We start from the raw sequence: 20940 nt of genomic DNA on the forward strand, positions 1-20940 counted from the left end.
ATAGTGTGTCTTGTCGCTCAAAGCCATGTGGGAATCCTACAGTGTGTTCTTCATACTATAGGCAAGGTTTTCAATTATCAATTCTCCATGTATCCACATGGAAACAGCTTGATAATCCATCTTTGATTAAGCCTTCAGACCTATTTTACGGAATAGTGTAGCTGTAAATTATTAAACACTGCGGTGCATGTTGGCACCATTTTGTACTCTCTCCTTCCTCCCATGATCCCGTTGGCTTACAGGGCAACCAGGAAGTGTACGGTTATGTCATGCTGGCTTTTAGGTCAGGCATTGTAAAGGTCTTAAAATATATATATATATATATATATATATATATATTTGCCTTTGTTTTCTGCCATTCTAGAAGTGCACAGATGTGTTCCATATTGCATCAAAGCAATATGTGGAACAGAGACTGGCTTTCTGAAGTCTGTTTTTGCATGCGCACATCAACCCCTGATATGCAGGGTCATTTAGCAGACACTCTCTATTCTTCACTAGCCAATATGCATGTCCTCGCATCTCCAATTCAATGTATTGATTTTTCTGAAGGCATTTGAGCCCCAGAGAGAACAAATGGAGACGTTATCTAAAGTACTGAATAGGGCTGTGACGGTCATGACATTTTGTCAGTCGGTGATTGTCAAGCAAATAAATGCCGGTCTCACGGTAATTGACCATTAATTAATGTTAATGTTAATTAATTAATGTTAATGTTGGAAGGTGAACCTTCACCCTAGTCTGAGGCCCTGAGCCCTCTGGAGCAGGTTTTTAACAAGGATCTCTCTGTACTTTGCTCCATTCATCTTTTCCTCGATCCTGACCAGTACCTGACGCTGAAAAACACCTCCACAGCATGATGTTTCCACCACCACCATGCTTCACCTTAGGGATGGTGCCAGGTTTCCTCCAGATGCGATGCTTGGCATTCAGGCCAGAGTTCAATCTTGGTTTCATCAGACCAGAGAATCTTGTTTCTCATGGTCGGAGAGACTTTAGGTGCCTTTTAACAAACTCCAAGTGGGCTGTCATGTGCCTTTTACTGAGGAGTGGCTTCCGTCTGGCCACTCTAGCATGAAAGCCTGATTGGTGGAGTGCTGCAGAGATGGTTGTCCTTATGGAAGGTTCTCCCATATCCACAGAGGAACTCTGGAGCTCTGTCAGAGTGACCATTGGGTTCTTGGTCACCTCCCTGACCAAGGCCCTTCCCCCCTGATTGCTCAGTTTGGCCGGGTGGCCAGCTCTAGGAAGAGTCTTGGTGTTTCCAAACTTCTTCGATTTAAGAATGATGGAGGCAACTGTGTTCTTGGCGACCTTCAATGCTGCATAAGTGTTTTGGTGCCCTTACGCAGATCTGTGCCTCGACACAGTCCTGTCTCGGTGCTCTACAAACAATTCCTTCGACCTCATTTCTTGGGTTTTGTTCTGACGTGCACCGTCAACTATAAGACCTTATATAGACAGGTGTGTGCCTTTCCAAATCATGTCCAATCAATTTTATTTACCACAGGTGGACTCCAATTAAGTTGTAGAAACATCTCAAGGATGATCAATGGAAACAGGATGCACCTGAGCTCAATTTTGAGTCTCGTAGCAAAGGGTCTGACTACTTATGTTAATAAGGTATTTCTGTATTTGTCATTATGGGATATTGTTTGTAGATTGCTGAGGACTTTTTTTTATTTAATCCATTTTAGAATAAGGCTATAACATAATAAAATGTTAAAAAAGTCATGGGGTTTGAAAACTTTCCAAAGCCACTCTATGCCCACTATACCTGTATGCCCTCTGTGCCAGGTTGCTGCAGTAGTTTGACGGTGCGTGTGTACGTGTTCATCTGTCCCCTCCCATCATGCCAGGCGAGACTAGACCCTGGACGGCGAGGCAGTTGGTAGCTCAGCTCCTCTGCAGACACTGTTTGCTCCAGGGATGCACGGCAGAAACTGAAGCTGGACGCAGCTGCAGACAAACAGACAGACAGTTTAGTTGATTAAACGCGTGAGAAACATGGATGGACGTCGAATTCTGACGTGAGACCGAGAGCTTGTTGAATAAAATCCCCAAAACCATTCCATTAAAAACACTCTCAGTTATATGTGGCCATGTCATAGTAGTCATAAAACATACTGTATATATAATAAGAGATCACTTACAGAAAATAAAATATGGTTTAAAAATATTCAACTCAAATCCAGGATTAATTGAACAAAAACTCTTCAATCTCAATGTGACTACTACTACACTTCTATAACTCTGTAACTTACTGTAACCCTGCCCTCTCTCTCCTGCCCCTCTCTCTCTCCCCACTCTCTATTTAGTTCTGTGTATCATAGTGACAGAGACAGTGTTTTGAGCCAAAAGGCCAATTCTGGTGTACACCTGCTCACAGCTGACAAGCCAGAAACTGTTCCGTAGAGCAGAGGTGATAGAGTTCAGAGAAACATTATGGAGAAACGAAAAAAAGGAAAGAAAAGAGACTGAAGAGAGAAATGTATTTTCGGTGAGCAGTGATGTCTTTCCTGTCTGCTTCTGCTTTCTCCTCTCTCCCCCATCCTCTGCTTTCCCATCTCTGTTGATTCTGTGGTCCCTCTCTCTCTGCTGCCCTATGTTGTTCGTCTGTGGGGTTGAATAACACAGAGAGAACAGCAGAAGAGAACAGCAGATAGAGGGTGCGAGAGGGGGGGGTGAGAAGAGGAGACAGAAGGGAGAGAACAGGAGGAGAAGCGATCAGCGGGCCTTCCCAGTAAACCTAGCAGGGAGAGGGAAGGGAGAGTAGAAGAGGAAGGAGAGTGGAGAGTCCTCTCAGTGAACTGTACATCTACTGGTTATGGGCGAAGAGAGAGAAAGATGGCGAGAGAAGGTGGAGTAGAGCGATGGAGAGAGTGGGAGGGAGGAATAACGATTTGGTGAATAACTGAGGAATGTTGGGAAACATAAAACGTGTCTGCAGGTTTTAGTGGTTTAAAATCAGCTTCGGATAAACCTTACCAGCACCAACCATATACCCAATCTATTCCAGTCACTTTGAAAGTGTTCCAGATAAAGTGCTCTCATCAGCCCTTCCCCTTTCACAGTGAACTAAACTGGCCTCTGTTTAATAAAGTGAACCTCCTGGCTAGGGAATGGAATCCACTGTAATATACAGGATATACTCCTCTTCATTAAGGATCCAATGCAGCCATGTTTATTTCAATATCAAATCATTTAGGGCCAACAATTAAGTACCATAATAGCTTCTTAGCAAAGGGCAATTTCTCAAGCAAGAATGTTGCTCGGACTGTCTGGGAGTGGTCTGGGTAGGGAGGCGGAAACAGAACATGTGCTGTTATTGGCAGAGAGGTTCGGAACTCTCTTTCTTATTGGTCTATTCACTCATGTATCCCACCAAAACAGGCGGAGATTGCAGGCAGTCTCTTGAACAGGTCTGACACTGAAAGGGCACTATCATCATTTTCACAATATTATTCCAACCTCATAGTGTGGAAATATTGATAAAAAACTGAAAAATCACATTTTTGACTGCACTGCTTTAAGACCAGCCACACATGATTAACTACTGTCCCCGCCTTCATTGACACAACACTATAACTGACATCAGAGCTTCTGGTTTCATTGGAAGGTCACTCTCAGCTGGAGTGTCTTCTATCCAGAGAAGAAGGTTTAAATGACCCCTGATGTCCACTGCAGAGCACTAAACCACACATCAGACATGTGTATCATTGGTGAAAGGTGAGAGAGACTCAGAGTCACGGGCAAAGCCCAAGGAGATATGTGCAGTCAAATCGAACACAGAATGTTTCTCAGATGACACCATATACTTTCTAGTGCAGTACATTTGACAAAAGCTCAGAATTAGTGCTCTTTATGGGAAATCAGGTGTTTCATTTAGTTTTAAAAAAGTTGGCTCCAATGTGTGTTTCCTGGTCTCTGATTAGTGCTCTTTATGGGAAAACAGGTGTTTCATTTAGTTTTAAAAAGCTGGCTCCAATGTGTGTTTCCTGGTCTCTGATTAGTGCTCTTTATGGGAAAACAGGTGTTTCATTTAGTTTTAAAAAGTTGGCTCCAATGTGTGTTTCCTGGTCTCTGATTAGTGCTCTTTATGGGAAAACAGGTGTTTCATTTAGTTTTAAAAAGTTGGCTCCAATGTGTGTTTCCTGGTCTCTGATTAGTGCTCTTTATGGGAAAACAGGTGTTTCATTTAGTTTTAAAAAGTTGGCTCCAGTGTGTGTTTCCTGGTCTCTTTTATGATGCAGTCTCAGTTGTATACTTGTGTGTCATAGCACTCTCTCTGTACCTTTCCTATGATTCAGCAGGATAGAGTATATATGTCCTTGGCCATCTGTCTGTCTACATTTATACATATTTGATCAGACTGGAGCCAGGCCATCTCCCCTCCCCTCTCGACCTCCTCAGTAAGTGATGTTGTAATAGGTGCAACCGTCGTTCTCAATAAAATATATTATCACCTAGAGGGGAGAGGGGGGAGAGGAGTGAGGGAAGGAGATTAGAGGAGGAGTGAGGGAAGGATGAGAAGAGGGGATTAGAGGAGGAGTGAGGGAAGGAGATGAGAGGAGGGGATTAGAGGAGGATTGAGGGAAGGAGATGAGAGGAGGGGATTAGAGGAGAGGAGTGAGGGAAGGAGATGAGAGGAGGGGATTAGAGGAGGAGAGGAGTGAGGGAAGGAGATTAGAGGAGGAGAGGAGTGAGGGAAGGAGATGAGAAGAGGGGATTAGAGGAGGAGAGGAGTGAGGGAGGGAGGGAGATGAGAGGAGGGGATTAGAGGAGGAGAGGCGTGAGGGAAGGAGATGAGAGGAGAGGAGTGAGGGAAGGAGATGAGAGGAGGGGATTAGAGGAGGAGAGGAGTGAGGGAAGGAGATGAGAGGAGGGAATTAGAGGAGGAGAGGAGTGAGGGAAGGAGATGAGAGGAGGGGATTAGAGGAGGAGAGGAGTGAGGGAAGGAGATGAGAGGAGAGGAGATTGACCACATGAATGGAGGGAGAGAGCACAATGAAAGAGAAAGGGTGGAAATACAGAGGAAAGTTAAAGATGTTTCACTTGAATTACAGTCTTCTATCTAGAGGAGGTTTGAATTACCTCTGATGTTCACTGCAGAGCACTAAACTGCATACAGGGCCTTCTGAAAGTATTCAGACCCTTTGACTTTTTCAGGTTGTTACGTTACAGCCTTATTCTAAAATGGATTTTAAAAAATCTACACACAGTACCACATAATGACAAAGCGAAAACAATTTTTTTGAAAATGTTGCAAATTTATTACAAATAAAAACAGAAGAACAGAAGTATTCAGACCCTTTGCTATGAGACTCAAAATTGAGCTCAGGTGCATCCTTTTTCCATTGATCATCCTTGAGATGTTTCAACAACTTGATTGGAGTCCACATGTGGTCAATTCAATTGATTGGACATGATTTGGAAAAGCACACACCTGTCTATGTAAGGTCCCACAATTGACAGTGCATGTCAGAGAAAAAGCCCAGCCATGAGGTTGAAGGAATTGTCCGTAGAGCTCTGAGACAGGATTGTGTCGAGGCACAGATCTGGGGAAGGGTACCAAAACATTTCTGCATCATTGAAAGTCCCCAAGAACAGTGGCCTCCATCATTCTAAAATGGAAGAAGTTTGGAACCACCAAGACTCTTCCTAGAGCTGGCCGCCCGGCCAAACAGAGCAATCAGGGGAGAAGGGCCTTGGTCAGGGAGGTGACCAAGAACACGATAGTCACTCTGACAGAGTTCTAGAGTTCCTCTGTGGAGATGGAAGAACCTTCCATAAGGACAACCATCTCTCCAGCACTCCACCAATCCGGCCTTTATGGTAGAGTGGCCAGACGCAAGCCACTCCTCAGTAAAAGGCACATGACAGCCAGCCTTGTGTTTGCCAAAAGGCACCTAAACTCTCAGACACTCTACCATAAAGGCCGGATAAACAAGATTCTCTAGTGTGATGAAACCAAGATTGAGCTCTTTGGCCTGAATGCCAAGCGCCACATCTGGAGGAAACCTGGCACCATCCCTAAGTTGAAGCATGGTGGTGGCAGCTGTGGGGATGTTTTTCAGTGGCAGGGACTTAAGACTAGTTAGGATTGAGGGAAAGATGAACAGAGAAAAGTACAGAGAAACCCTTAATGAAAACCTTCCCCGGAGTGCTCAGGACCTCAGACTGGTGCGAAGGTTCACCTTCTAACAGGACAATGACCCTAAGCACAAAGCCAAGACAAAGCAGGAATAGTTTCTGGACAAGTCTCTGAATGTCCTTGAGTGGCCCAGCCAAAGCCCGTTCTTGAACCCGATCAAACATCTCTGGAGAGACCTGAAAATAGTGACGCTCCCCATCCAATCTGACAGAGATTGAGAGGACCTGCAGAGAAGAATGGGAGAAACTCCCCAAATACAGATGTGCCAAGCTTGTAGCGTCATACTCAAGAAGACTGGAGGCTGTAATTGCTACCGAAGATGCTTAAACAAAGCACTGAGTAAAGGGTCTGAATACTTACATAAATTGGATATTTCAGTTTATGTTTAATGAATTAGCATTTTTTTTTTAAATGTAAAACCCATTTTTGCTTCGTCATTATGTGGTACTGCGTGTAGATTGATGAGGGGGAAAAAAACGAATGAATCAATTTTAGAATAAGGCTGTAACCTAACATAACGTGGGAAAAGTTAAGGGGTCTGAATACTTTCTGAAAGCACTGCATGTTTCATCGGTGAAAGGTGAGAGAGACTCAGAATCAAGAGCAAAACCCAAGGGGAAAAGGGATAGACACAAATAATAATAAATAAACTTTTACCAGGTCAAACTACCTGGACTACCTGGACTCTATTGGAGCGCGTCCCCATCTCCCCTTAACCATATCACAGTTCAAGCTTTTGAAATCTCCAAGGTATTCCCCTTTTCAAAAAGACAATTAGGCTATTATGTCTTGTACCGTGAAAGGTTATACCAATCCAAATCCCACTTTTGAACAGTACTCATTTGCTCCAAAAGAGGGCATTCTAATTCTGGGGGGAAAAAACATCCACTCCCACATTTTGGCCACATCATCTGAGAGTGGCCGAAACTTCATTTTGCAGCAGTTTCACTCTTTCTGTAATACATGAAGCATAAAACGCTAAATATAGAGTGGACAGCAGAAAATACATACCAGATTTTCTCGAGGTCTACATCTACCTGTGGTCTAAATGAAGTCTCTCAGCAAATGTGCTCATGGAGTAGGACCAGGGTATTTACCTTAGTCTCTCTCTATGGGACCCCTTAAATTAGCCCATCTCCCAGAGCGCAGCAGAGCAGGGGAGAAAATAAGTCAAAACTAGAAATATATAGGGCCTCCCGGGTGGCGCAGTGGTCTAGGGCACTGCATCGCAGCGCTAGCTGCGCCACCAGAGTCTCTGGGTTCGCGCCCAGGCTCTGTCGCAGCCGGCCGCGACCGGGAGGTCCGTGGGGCCACGCACAATTGGCCTAGCGTCGTCCGGGTTAGGGAGGGTTTGGCCGGTAGGGATATCCTTGTCTCATCGCGCTCCAGCGACTCCTGTGGCAGGCCGGGCGCAGTGCGCGCTAACCAAGGGGGCCAGGTGCACGGTGTTTCCTCCGACGCATTGGTGCGGCTGGCTTCCGGGTTGGAGGCGCGCTGTGTTAAGAAGCAGTGCGGCTTGGTTGGGTTGTGCTTCGGAGGACGCATGGAGACCTTCGTCTCTCCCGAGCCCGTACGGGAGTTGTAGCGATGAGACAAGATAGTAATTACTAGCGATTGGATACCACAAAAATTGGGGAGAAAAGGGGGTAAAATTAAAATTAAAAAACTAGAAATATATAAATAAAACCCTCTCTTTTTTCAAGGCACAATCAATCCTGAACACAGATTGCATATGTGCCCTGTAGCTCTCAGAAACGGTGAAATAATCGCCCATCTGTACCCCAGAGTAGAGTGAAGAGAAGTGTTGAACGGTCAGTGTACAAAATGCCAGACCTTGACCTTAGCACTCAGTCTCTCCAGGCACTCTGTGTCTATGAGGCCGAGGGGGCACCGTGTTAGACAGTGTTAGGAGGAGAGGACTTGTATTCCCAGAGAGAGCGAACGTCCCAGCTGGTGATTTATATAAGCCCATATAGATGTACAATGTGATAGTACGGAGGAAACAGAACTATCGATTTTCTCCCACTGTGTCACACATTTACACTTCAGATAACACATGCACAGAATACTTTCTCCTCTCCTTTCCTCTCTCCCCCTCTCTCCCTCCTATGTTATATCCAGGACTGACTAGCTCCTTCACCTCTGAAAATCATAGAACTGCCTCAGGCTGTCTGTGTCTCTTCCTCCTGGTATGAAGCTAAAGGGTGATAACAAGGGGCGACTGGAGAGAACGGTCAGGATGGTGACCTACTCGGAGGATAAAGGGGTGAAGGAATAATATGGAGGGGTGAAGGTAACATATGTAATGAAGGAGAAATGTGGTGATGACGGGCAAAGACGAATGGACGATGCAAACGATGAACGAGTAAAGGAATAGAAGAATGAACTTTTGAGATGGTTTACTCTTTTCATCGTTTGCTTCATCCATTCGTCCATGCCCGTCAACACCACATTTCTCCTTCATTACATATGTTACCTTCACCCCTCCATATTATTCCTTCACCCCGTTATCCTCCGAGTAGGTCACCATCCTGACCGTTCTCTCCAGTCGCCCCGCCTTCATCCTTTAGCTTCATACCAGGAGGAAGAGAAACAGACAGACAGAGGCAGTTCTATGATATTCAGAATGGAAGGAGCTGGTCAGTTGAAACCTCTCGCCCAGATGTTTCTATAGTCTTAATTCCGTTCCTTTACTTCCGATTTGTGTGTATTGTTGTGAAATTGTTAGATGTTACTTGTTAGATATCACTGCACTGTTGGAGCTAGAAACACAAGCGCTAACATCTGCTAAACACGTGTATGTGACGAATAAAATGAGATTTGATTTGATTGGAGGTGAGGCAGATAAACAGAATGAGGGGGAGAAGTGTTAAAAGGATGCTGCCGGCAGATCTTGCAAGACGGCGTAGAGAAACCGATTCAATCTCCCTGACAGACAATAACTCAGGACTGCCCAGAAGAAATTTCAATGGAGGAGAGGAGAGACGGATGAGAGGGAGAGGAGGTTGATAGGCAGCTTATCACAGAGCAGGGAGGGGAGTGACAGCAATAGTGATGCGTGAGAGTCATATCAGTAACCCGGTCACAGCCATGTGACCTTAACGCCCCATTTTGCAGAGTCAAAGATTGACCTATAAACATGGAATCTTATCCTTCACCTACAGTATTCGTTTCATTCATAAAAGCCAGTGCAAACCTCACAACATGAACCCCTCACACAATACAGAGACGTTCGGTCTGTCTCTACCATGCTGTCCAACGTGAGTCCAATCAACTGGGGTTGAGTAATGAGGTCACTGCATAATGCTAATTGTTTAGCAGTGCAGTACAGTACAGTACAGTGCAGTGCAGTGCATCACTACAACATGGTAATGGTAAGGTAGGTGAAGGAGTGTGTGTGTCCCCATAGGTTATTTAATTGTTCACTGAGCCAACCAAATAAGAGCAGTGTCCAGACAAACCCTCTGGCCGCTCTCGCAACTGATGAACTCACATTGTGCAACAGAACTTAGATTCTGTAGTGCTTTCAAAATGACCTATTCGATAAGAAAATCAAAAGGGTCAAATTACATTCGAATATCAATGAAAACTCTTATCGGGGTTCGTGTATATTTAAGTTCAGGCTGAGTCCATCTGTTGCCTGTCAGACTTAGAATTATTCAATAATGTCTTATGAGGTCACAAAGACTTCAGCCAAACAGAGCTGTGTTGCATAATTGGATGTCTGATTCAATCTATCCATCCAATCATCAAAGCTACCTTCTTTCATACAATTTATATTCAAATATGTGGAAACCCCTTCAAATTAGTGGTGTCGGCTATTTCAGCCACACCCGTTGCTGACAGGTGTATAAAATCGAGCACACAGCCATGCAATCTCCATAGACAAACATTGGCAGTAGAATGGCCTTACTGAAGAGCTCCGTGTCTCCATCAAGTCAGTTCTTCAAATGTCTGCCCTGCTAGAGCTGCCCCCGGGCAACTGTAAGTGCTGTTATTGTAAGTGGAAACGTATAGGAGCAACAACGTCTCAGCCGCAAACTGGTAGGCCACACAAGCTCACAGAACGGGACCGCCGAGTGCTGAAGCGAGGAAAAATTGTCTGTCCTCGGCTGCAACACTCACTACTGAGATCCAAACTGCCTCTCGAAGCAACGTCAGCACAATAACTGTTCCTCGGGGGCTTCATGAAATGGGTTTCCATGGCTAAGCAGCCACACACAAGCCTTAGATCACCATGCACAATGCCAAGCGTCAGCTGGAGTGGTGTAAAACTCGCTGCCATTGGACTCTGGAGCAGTGGAAACTGTTCTCTGGAGTGATGAATCACGCTTCACCATCTGAAAGTCCGAAAGACGAATCTGGATTTGGCGGATGCCAGGAAAACGCTACCTGCCAAATGCATAGGGCCAACTGTAAAGTTTGGTGGAGGAGGAATAATGGTCTGGGTCTGTTTTCATGATTTGGGCTAGGCCCCTTAGTTCCAGTGAAGGGAAATGTTAACTCTACAGCATACCATTTATTTTCACCTTTATTTAACCAGGTAAACTAGTTGAGAACAAGTTCTCATTTGCAACTGCGACCTGGCCAAGATAAAGCATAGCAATTCGACACATACAACAACACAGAGATGCACATGGAATAAACAAAACATACAGTCAATAATACAGTAGAAAAATAAGTCTATATACAATGTGAGCAAATGAGGTGAGATAAGGGAGGTAAAGGCAAAAAAAAAGGCCATGGTGGCGAGGTAAATACAATATAGCAAGTAAAACACTGGAATGGTAGATTTGCAGTGGAAGAATGTGCAAAGTAGAAATAGAAATAATGGGGTGCAAAGGAGCAAACTAAATAAATAAATACAGTAGGGGGAGAGGTAGTTGTTTGGGCTAAATTATAGATGGGCTATGTACAGGTGCAGTAATCTGTGAGCTGCTCTGACAGCTGGTGCTTAAGCTAGTGAGGGAGATAAGTGTTTCGTGTTCGTTCCAGTCATTGGCAGCAGAGAACTGGAAGGAAAGACGACCAAAGGAGGAATTGGCTTTGGGGGTGACCAGTGAGATATACCTGCTGGAGCGCTTGCTACGAGTGGGTGCTGCTATGGTGACCAGTGAGCTGAGATAATGACATTCTAGACTATTGTGTGCTTCCAACTTCGTGGGAACAGTTTGGGGAAGACCCTTTCCTGTTTCAGCATGACAATACCCCCATGCACAAAGTGAGGTCTATAAAGAAATGGTTTGTTCAAGATCAGTGTGGAAGAACTTGACTGGCTTGCACAGAGCCCTGACCTCAACCCCATCGGGATGAATTGGAAGGCCGACTGTGAGCCAGGCCTAATCGCCCAACATCAGTGCCAGACTTCACCAATGCTCTTGTGGCTGAATGGAAGTGTTTTATTTAATTATTTTTATGTAACCTTTATTTAATTAGGCAAATCAGTTAAGAACAATTTCTCATTTACAATGACGGCCTACCGGGGAACAGTGGGTTAACTACCTTGTTCAGGGGAAGAACAACAGATTTTTACCTTGTCAGCTCAGGGATTCGATCCAGCAACCTTTCGGTTACTGGCCCAACGCTCTAACCACTAGGCTACATTGCTGACCACTACGCTACATTGCTGCTGTTCCAAGCAGCAATGTTCCAACATCTAGTGGAAAGCCTTCCCAGAAGAGTGGAGGCTGTTATAGCAGCAAAGGGGGAACCAACTCCATATTAATGCCCATGATTTTGGAATGAGATGTTCGACAAGCAGGTGTCCACATAGTTTGGTGATGTAGAGTACCTCTATCTATCCATCCATTCATCATCCATTATTATATTCCTCTATCCATCTGTCACGTCAAGCACACAAAGTTTTTACAGAAACTCCCTAGATACCTAATCGCATATGCATACCAAATAACACATGCATAATTCATTAATTAGATGAATTGTCTGAAAAGTTTGCCCAAGTTCCCATGTACTCCTTTGAGAAAGATGATTGAATAACCAAATCAAACAGAAGCACATAATATCCCAGCTCAGACAAAATTGTCTTTGTACGTTTTTTATGCTTGTCTATTTTTTCCCGTGACTGGGAGAGTGGCTGTCTGGGTGTATTAACGTGTGTCTGGATCAGAGGAGGCTGCTGAGGGGAGGACGGCTGATAATAATGGCTGGAACGGAGCAAATGGAATGGCATCAAACACATGGAAACCATGTATTTAATGTGTTTGATACCATTCCACCTATTCCGCTACCAGCCGTTACCACGACCGCGTCCCCCCAAATTGTGGTCTTGATATTACTAAGTAAACACTCACAGCCCTGACATAGGTGTAATCACTAAAGTCTAAAGACAAACACACACACTAAAGAGAAGTACCTTCGGCGATAGCCTGCAGAGTCCTGCATGGTGATAGCTGGGCTGAGGGAATCAGTGCGCTCCTTGGTCTAATCATCAGCTCCAACTAAAAATCACAGGTCTCTAACGAATTTTGTTGATTCTCAATACTTGTTTTAATGTAAGGACTGTAGCTTGCATGGACAGTAAAGCTCCATCGTATCCATCCACACACTGGCCTGCAAGTGATGTAAGTAGATTGGACTCCAGTTCATTGTAATGGTCACATGTAGTGTGTAGATCGATACTGCGCTCCCCTGCCGTGACCTCAAACCACAGAGAGATGGATTGACTAAAGCCCCATTCAATACTTTATTGACTGTCCTCAAGCTCTAACCACTACTACACACTGACCTACTACCTGTGTGTGTGTGTGTGTGTGTGTGTGTGTGTGTGTGTGTGTGTGTGTGTGTGTGTGTTTTTTCCCCCCCCAGGGATGGTATGCATTGATGAATTAACCATTGTTGGCTATGTATATGCTAATTATCTATTCTGTATTGAACTGCACTATAGATACGTGTACTGTATATGTTCAGTATGTTTGTCCTAGATTAGAGTCCTACAGTTGCCATAGAGCCTAGTGGCAGCCTAGGCAAGAACTCATGCAAAATCTGTTCATATGTAATCATATTTAGAAGTTTCTATTTTCAATAGTTACATTTGTGCTGATCAAATCTTGATATCATGAATTGGTTCCTGCCCGTAATAAGCTGAAAATCCGTGTTGTCAACAAGCTGGCTAATGCTAGCTAGCCGTTGTTTGTTTTAATTAGAAATACATTACTACTGACTTTGGGTTCTTTTTCACCAACGGTGACCAAGAGGAGGCTTATGCATGCAGAGTTGGCAGTGGGCCAGCTTTTTCATTGCTCAGGAGGATACTTCTGAAGTAAGGAATAGGCTGTACTCCGTGGAGAGCTCAAACTTCATCACAGAGAATCTGCAGATGGCGGAGACGCCCTGATGCCTGCCTACCTGCCTGCCTTTAGACATGCTGACCTGACCACCACCTCCGCTGACCATCTCAATCAATGAAATATTACTTGACACATGCTGTCAAGGCTGTGGGTAACTGGTGAAAGGAGTCAGGCGCAGGAGAGCTGAGATGCGTGGACAAGGTATTTAATACAAGATAACACCAGTATAAAGACAATACTATGGTGCGGGAAAAATACCGGTACCACAAAATAAACAGGCGTAATAACAAAACCCGGCAACAAAATACCAGCTGTCAGTAAACAGCCTGAACAATAAAACAAACACGCACACAAAAATGGGAGAAACCAGAGGGTTAAATAATGAACATGTAATGGGGGGATTGAAACCAGGTGTGTATAAAACAAAGACAAAACAAATGGAAAATGAAAAGTGGATCGGTGATGGCTAGAAGGCCGGTGACGTCGACCGCCGAACGCCGCTCGAACAACTCCGACGGAAGTCGTGACACATGCTTTGCAAACAACAGGTGAAATGCTTACTTACAAGCCCTTCCATCAATGCAGAGAGAAAAAAAAGATAATTAGAAAAATAATAATACGAAGAATAAATATACAAAGAGTAACGAAAAATAAAGTAATGGGCAAATATTATTGACGTTGAGGGAGAGGTCGTTGTCCTGGCACCAAACTGCCAGGTCTCTGACCTCCTCCCTGTATGCTCTCACCGTCGTCAGTGATCAGGCCTACCACCATCGTGTCGTCTGTAAACTTAACCATTTGATGTGTACGATCACATATTTCTGACCATTGCTGAATGGTCCCTGCAGCGTACCATCGCAAATATGTGATTGGAACAGTAGCATCAGATCACGTCTAAACAGTATTGTTGTCTGAAAAGCATCTAAACAATGTTTTGTACTGATGATAAATAAAGATCTTCACAACTTTATTCCTCAATTTCACCTTCTATTGTAAAATAGGAATGCAAACTTAATCATCAAACATCACACGGAGGACATCACACAGCCAAACTCCTTCCAAAAACTAAATAACAGGTTGCGCTGACAAAACCCAAAACAGTTAGTTAGCGACCAGACAGCTAGACTTGTTTACAATCTCTGGTGAGCACAAGGGACTAACGTAATGTTGTTTTGAAAAGAGATGCGGCTAAAATCTGTATGATGGGGGATTTATCAATAAATGGGTGGCAAACACAAGTTCATAAGCTAAATAAAAATAAAACTGGCAACCCTGAGGTACCATAGTTACAATCTGATTACACGTTCAAAACAACTGGGATCTTGGAAGTGGGAACTCAGAAATCTCCGACTTCCGACTTCAGTGCATTCAAGCCAACTGGTGAACTCCGAAAAAAACGAGGTCTGTCGTTTTGAACGGTCATCCAACTCGGAATTCCAACTTGAGAACTCTCGGGGGCCTCTTTCTAGAGCTCTGACTGTCCAACCTGAAGATCATTGACATCATGATTTGACCTCATATTTTTCCGAGTTCCAATTTGTCCTGAAAGCACCATAAGTCAGTCGAGTGAACCTTCACCTCGTTTTGTTATAACATCTTTGGTCTGACAGAAGCTTACATGACAATCAGAATGCATTTTATGATCTCAACTAACATGGCGCCACACATACTGTAGCTGGCAACACTATAGCTAAAGATTAGCTCATCATAATCAGTACAACCTTCAAAAAAGTATTTTAAACACATCATATGTGTCCATTACAATCTATGCAATAATCAGAATGCATTATTTGTCATCAGTACTTGAAAACATGTGATTAAAACAGTAAATACATTATGCTCCATACATACGGTGTGCATTCAAAATGTATTCAGACCACTGACTTTTTCCACATTTTGCTATGTCACAGCATTATTCTAAAATGGATGACATTTTTTTAAATGCTCATCAATCTAGACACAATACCCCATAATTGTCACGTTCTGACCATAGTTCTTGTGTGTTTTGCTTGTTTTAGTGTTGGTCAGGACGTGAGCTGGGTGGTCATTCTATGTTGTGTGTCTAGTTTGTCTGTTTCTATGTTTGGCCTAATATGGTTCTCAATCAGAGGCAAGTGTTTTGTGTTGTCTCTGATTGGGAATCATATATAGGTGGCTTGTTTTGTGTTGGGGTTGGTGGGTGGTTGTTTCCTGTCTCTGTGTTTTCTCTGCACCAGATAGGGCTGTTTCGGTTTGCCACGTTTGTTATTTTGTAGTATTTGTAAGTGTTCACAGTATTCGTCTTGTATATTAAACATGTTGAACACGAGTTACGCTGCGTCTTGGTCCGATCCCTGCTACACCTCCTCTTCTCATGAAGAGAGGGAAGGCTGCCGTTACAGAACCACCCACCAATCTCGGACCAAGCAGCGTAGCAACGGGCAGCAGCGACAACAGCAGCAGCAGCGAGTTCAGGAGTGGACATGGGAGGATGAGCTGGACGGAAAAGGACCCTGGGCAGAGCCAGAGGAATGTCGCCGCCCTAAAGCAGAGCTGGAGGCAGCAAAAGCAGAGAGGCGGCATTATGAGGCGCTAGCAAGGTAGAGCGGCTGGAAGCCCGAGAGGCTCCCCCAAAAATATCTTGGGAGGGGGATAAAGGGGAGTGTAGCTGGGTCAAGTAGGAGACTTGAGCCAACTCCCCCTGCTTACCGTAAGGAGCCAAGGATGGAACCGGAGCCGGTGAGGGCGGTATTGGAGGTGAGCGAAGTAGAGACTGTGAAGGATCTAATGGGGAAATTGGGGGAGAGAGAAATGACGGATTTGCTGGTTTGGTGCATGAGGCACGGCATCCGCCCGACGGAACATGTCGGGGATTTGATGTCACCTGAGTCAGCTCTCCATACTCGTCCTGAGGTGCGGGCTAGCCGTCTGGTGAAGACTGTGCCAGCCTCACGCACCAGGCCTCCTGTGCGCCTTCCTAGCCCTGCACGTCCTGTGCCAGCTCAGCGCACCAGCTCTCCTGTGGCAGTACCATCGGTGCCAACACCACGCACCAGGCTTCCTGTGCCGTCTGAGCCATCCGTCTGCCCAGCGCCATCTGAGCCATCCGTCTGCCCAGCGCCGTCTGAGCCGCCCGTCTGCCCAGCGCCGTCTGAGCCGCCCGTCTGTCCCGAGCCGTCTGAGCCGCCCGTCTGTCCCGAGCCGTCTGAGCCGCCCGTCTGTCCCGAGCCATTAGAGCCGTCCGTCAGTCAGGAGCCGCCAGAGCCGTCCGTCAGTCAGGAGCCGCCGGAGCCGCCCGCCAGTCAGGAGCCGCCGGAGCCGCCCGCCAGTCAGGAGCCGCCGGAGCCGCCCGCCAGTCAGGAGCCGCCGGAGCCGCCCGCCAGTCAGGAGCCGCCGGAGCCGCCCGCCAGTCAGGAGCCGCCGGAGCCGCCCGCCAGTCAGGAGCCGCCGGAGCCGCCCGCCAGTCAGGAGCCGCCGGAGCCGCCCGTCAGTCAGGAGCCGCCGGAGCCGCCCGCCAGTCAGGAGCCGCCGGAGCCGCCCGCCAGTCAGGAGCCGCCGGAGCCGCCCGCCAGTCAGGAGCCGCCAGAGCCGCCCGCCAGTCATGAGCTGCCCTCCAGTCATGAGCTGCCCTCCAGTCATGAGCTGCCCTCCAGTCATGAGCTGCCCTCCAGTCATGAGCTGCCTTCCAGTCATGAGCTGCCTTCCAGTCATGAGCTACCTTCCAGTCATGAGCTGCCTTCCAGTCATGAGCTGCCCTTCAGTCATGAGCTGCCCTCCAGTCATGAGCTGCCCTCCAGTCATGAGCTGCCATTCAGTCATGAGCTGCCCTCCAGTCATGAGCTGCCCTCCAGTCATGAGCTGCCCTCCAGTCATGAGCTGCCCTACAGTCATGAGCTGCCCTACAGTCATGAGCTGCCTTCCAGTCATGAGCTGCCTTCCAGTCATGAGCTGCCTTCCAGTCATGAGCTACCTTCCAGTCATGAGCTGCCTTCCAGTCATGAGCTGCCCTCCAGTCATGAGCTGCCCTCCAGTCATGAGCTGCCCTCCAGTCATGAGCTGCCATTCAGTCCTGAGCTGCCCTCCGGTCCTGAGCTGCCCTCCGGTCCTGAGCTGCCCTCCGGTCCGGAGCTGCCATTCGGTCCGGAGCTGCCATTCGGTCCGGAGCTGCCATTCGGTCCGGAGCTGCCATTCGGTCCGGAGCTGCCATTCGGTCCTGAGCTACCTCTCTGTCCTGAGCTACCTCTCTGTCCTGAGCTACCTCTCTGTCCTGAGCTACCTCTCTGTCCTGAGCTACCTCTCGGTTCGGAGCTACCTCTCGGTTCGGAGCTACCTCTCGGTTCGGAGCTACCTCTCGGTTCGGAGCTACCTCTCGGTTCGGAGCTGTCTCCTCAGTCTGATGGGGCCCTTTGTGAGGGTTTCTAGGCCAAGGTCGGCGGCGAGGGTCGCCACTCAAAGGACGCTAAGGAGGGGGACAAAGGCAATGGTGGAGTGGTGTCCTCGTCCAGCGCCGGAGCCGCCACCGCGGACAGATGCCCACCCAGACCCTCCCCTAGAGTTTTAGTGGGTGCGTTCGGAGTCCGCACCTCAGGAGGGGGGTACTGTCACGTTCTGACCATAGTTCTTGTGTGTTTTGCTTGTTTTAGTGTTGGTCAGGACGTGAGCTGGGTGGGCATTCTATGTTGTGTGTCTAGTTTGTCTGTTTCTATGTTTGGCCTAATATGGTTCTCAATCAGAGGCAAGTTTTTTGTGTTGTCTCTGATTGGGAATCATATATAGGTGGTTTGTTTTGTGTTGGGGTTGGTGGGTGGTTGTTTCCTGTCTCTGTGTTTTCTCTGCACCAGATAGGGCTGTTTCGGTTTGCCATGTTTGTTATTTTGTAGTATTTGTAAGTGTTCACAGTATTCGTCTTGTATATTAAACATGTTGAACACGAGCTACGAGTCTTGGTCCGATCCCTGCTACACCTCCTCTTCTCATGAAGAGAGGGAAGGCTGCCGTTACAATAATGACTAAGCGAGAACAGGTTTACAGAAATACCTTATTTACACAAGTAATTAGACCCTTTGCTATGAGACCTGAAATTGAGCTCAGGTGCATCCTGTTTCCATTGATCATCCTTGAGATGTTTCTACAACTCGATTGGAGTCCACCTGTGGTAAATTAAAATGATTGAACATGATTTGGAAAGGCACACACCTGTCTATATAAGGTCCCACAGTTGACAGTGCATATCAGAGCAAAAACCAAGTCATGAGGTCGAAGGAATTGTCCGTAGAGCACCGAGACAGGATTGTGTCGAGGCACAGATCTGGGGAAGGGTACCAAAACATTTCTGCAGCATTGAAGGTCCCAACAACACAGTGGAATTCATCATTCTTAAATAGAAGAAGTTTGGAACCACCAAGACTCCTCCTAGAGCTGGCCGGCCCGGCCAAACTGAGCAATAGCGGGAGAAGGGCCTTGGTCAGAGAGGTGACCAAGAACCCGATGGGTCGAGAGCTCAAGAGTTCCTCTGTGGAGATGGAAGAACCTTCCAGAAGGAAAACCATCTCTGCAGCACTCCACCAATCAGGCCTTTATGGTAGAGTGGCCAGATAGAAGCCACTGCTCAGTAAAAGGCACATGACAGCCCGCTTGGAGTTTGCCAAAAGGCACCTAACGGACTCTCAGACCATGAGAAACAAGATTCTCTGTTCTGATGGATTCATCAGGTTGAACTATTTGGCCTGAATGCCAAGCGTCGCGTCTGGAAGAAACCTGGCAACATCCGTATGCTGTAGCATGGTGGTGAAAGCATCATGCTGTGGGGATGTTTTTCAGCTTTAGGGACTGGGAGACGAGTCAGGGAAAGATGAACGGCACAAAGTACAGCGAGATCCTTGATAAAAACTTGCTCCAGAGCGCTTAGGACCTCAGACTGGGGAGAAGGTTCACCTTCAAACAGGACAATGACCCTAAGCATACAGCCAAGACAACACAGGAGTGGCTTCGGGACAAGTCTCTGAATGTCCTTGAGTGGCCCAGCCAGCGCCTGGACTTGAACCCGATCAAACATCTCTGGAGAGACCTAAAATTAGCTGTGCAGCGACACTCCCCATCCAACCTGACAGAGTTTGAGAGAAAGGCTGTCTATATGATGACTCAGCGATACACTACTTGGCTTAATTATGTATTTACTAACTAACTAAATAATCACACAGAATTACATAAACACACACACAGGATAAATTATACATTGATTGATACATAATGCAATGAAAAGTCCCTAGTGGACTAACCTAATATGACGGCTTGTTACACGATGGGAGGGGGGGAGCGGGAGTAGGAGAGACAAAGGAATTCAACTATCATACATACAGTTGAATAATACGCTCATTGTAAATATGGATAGTTAGCACCCTAACAAGCGCTCATTCGGATTTAGAAATGCAATGTACATATTTAGGCTTGTATGTCTTTGTCGTCTCTCTCTGTTGAAATCGCCCGATCAGTCTGTGACGAATAGTTTGACAGAAAGTCTCTGGTTGTGTAAGTTTGGTTGTCCACCAGAGGTCACCATGTCCTTAGTAGTTGTAGTAGGTTTCCATTGTTCTGGAAGTGTCTGTTAGAATGGATAAATCAGAGTACCACACGTGGTGGGAGGGAAATGTTCTTCCCCTCTCGTCTTAGACTGGCTCCTTCAAAGGTACACACGCAGTGGTCCTCGGTCAAGTTTACTAGACTAAAGTACTTAAACAGCTGCATACTGAATGTTCCGATGTAGTCTTTATCTTCTTAACTTGAGAGTTTGAGGGTCTTTCCATTTGTCAGCCGTGTAGCCACCGCTTCATGCTGTCTGGTCTGGTAGTTTTAAGCCATTGTGCAACAGATATTGCTAAATCTGTGGATCTGTTGGGTCGGTATGCAAATTGGAGTTTGTTCAGAGTGCCTGGGATGATGGTGTTGATGTGAACCAAGACCAGCCTTTCAAAGCATGTCATGGCTACAGATGTCAGTGCTATGGGGCGATAAGTCATTTAGACTGGTCACCTTCGCATTCTTGTGCACAGAGACTATAGTGGTCTGCTTGAAACATGTAGGTATTACAGATTGGGTCAGTGAGAGGTTGAAAATGGCAGTGAAGACACTTGCCAGATGGTCAGCGCATGCTTTAAGTATGTGTCCTGATAATTTGTCTGGTCCTCCGGCCTTGTGAATGTTAACCTCTTTAAAGGACTTACTCACATTGGATAGGAAAACCTTGTTCACACAGTTTTCTGGAACAGCTGGTGCTCTCATGCATGGTTCAGTGTTGCTAGCCTCGAAGTGAGCATAGAAGGTATGTAGCTTGTCTGGCAGGCTAGATTCAATGGACAGCTCACAGCTGGTTTTCCCTTTGTAATTCGTGATAGTTTGCAAACGCTGCCATATTCGACAAACATCAGAGCCACTGTATTAGGATTCAATCTTGGTCTTGTATTGAAAATTTGCCTGTTTGATAGTTCGTCAGAGGGTGTAGCG

The 20940-nt window shown here is 46.2% G+C and overlaps 1 protein-coding gene across 1 annotated transcript in view; it reads right to left on the reverse strand.

Annotated features, from left to right (window-relative positions):
• LOC120020552 (sterile alpha motif domain-containing protein 10-like) overlaps positions 1 to 20940 on the reverse strand; it is a 67634-nt gene that overhangs the window by 24497 nt on the left and 22197 nt on the right. The window contains exon 3 of the mRNA XM_038964260.1: positions 1778 to 1959. Within this exon, the coding sequence (XP_038820188.1) occupies positions 1778 to 1959 (182 nt within the window). The remainder of the gene's footprint in view (positions 1 to 1777; positions 1960 to 20940) is intronic.

This window comes from Salvelinus namaycush, chromosome 25, assembly GCF_016432855.1.
Source record: "Salvelinus namaycush isolate Seneca chromosome 25, SaNama_1.0, whole genome shotgun sequence".
NCBI lineage: Eukaryota > Metazoa > Chordata > Actinopteri > Salmoniformes > Salmonidae > Salvelinus > Salvelinus namaycush.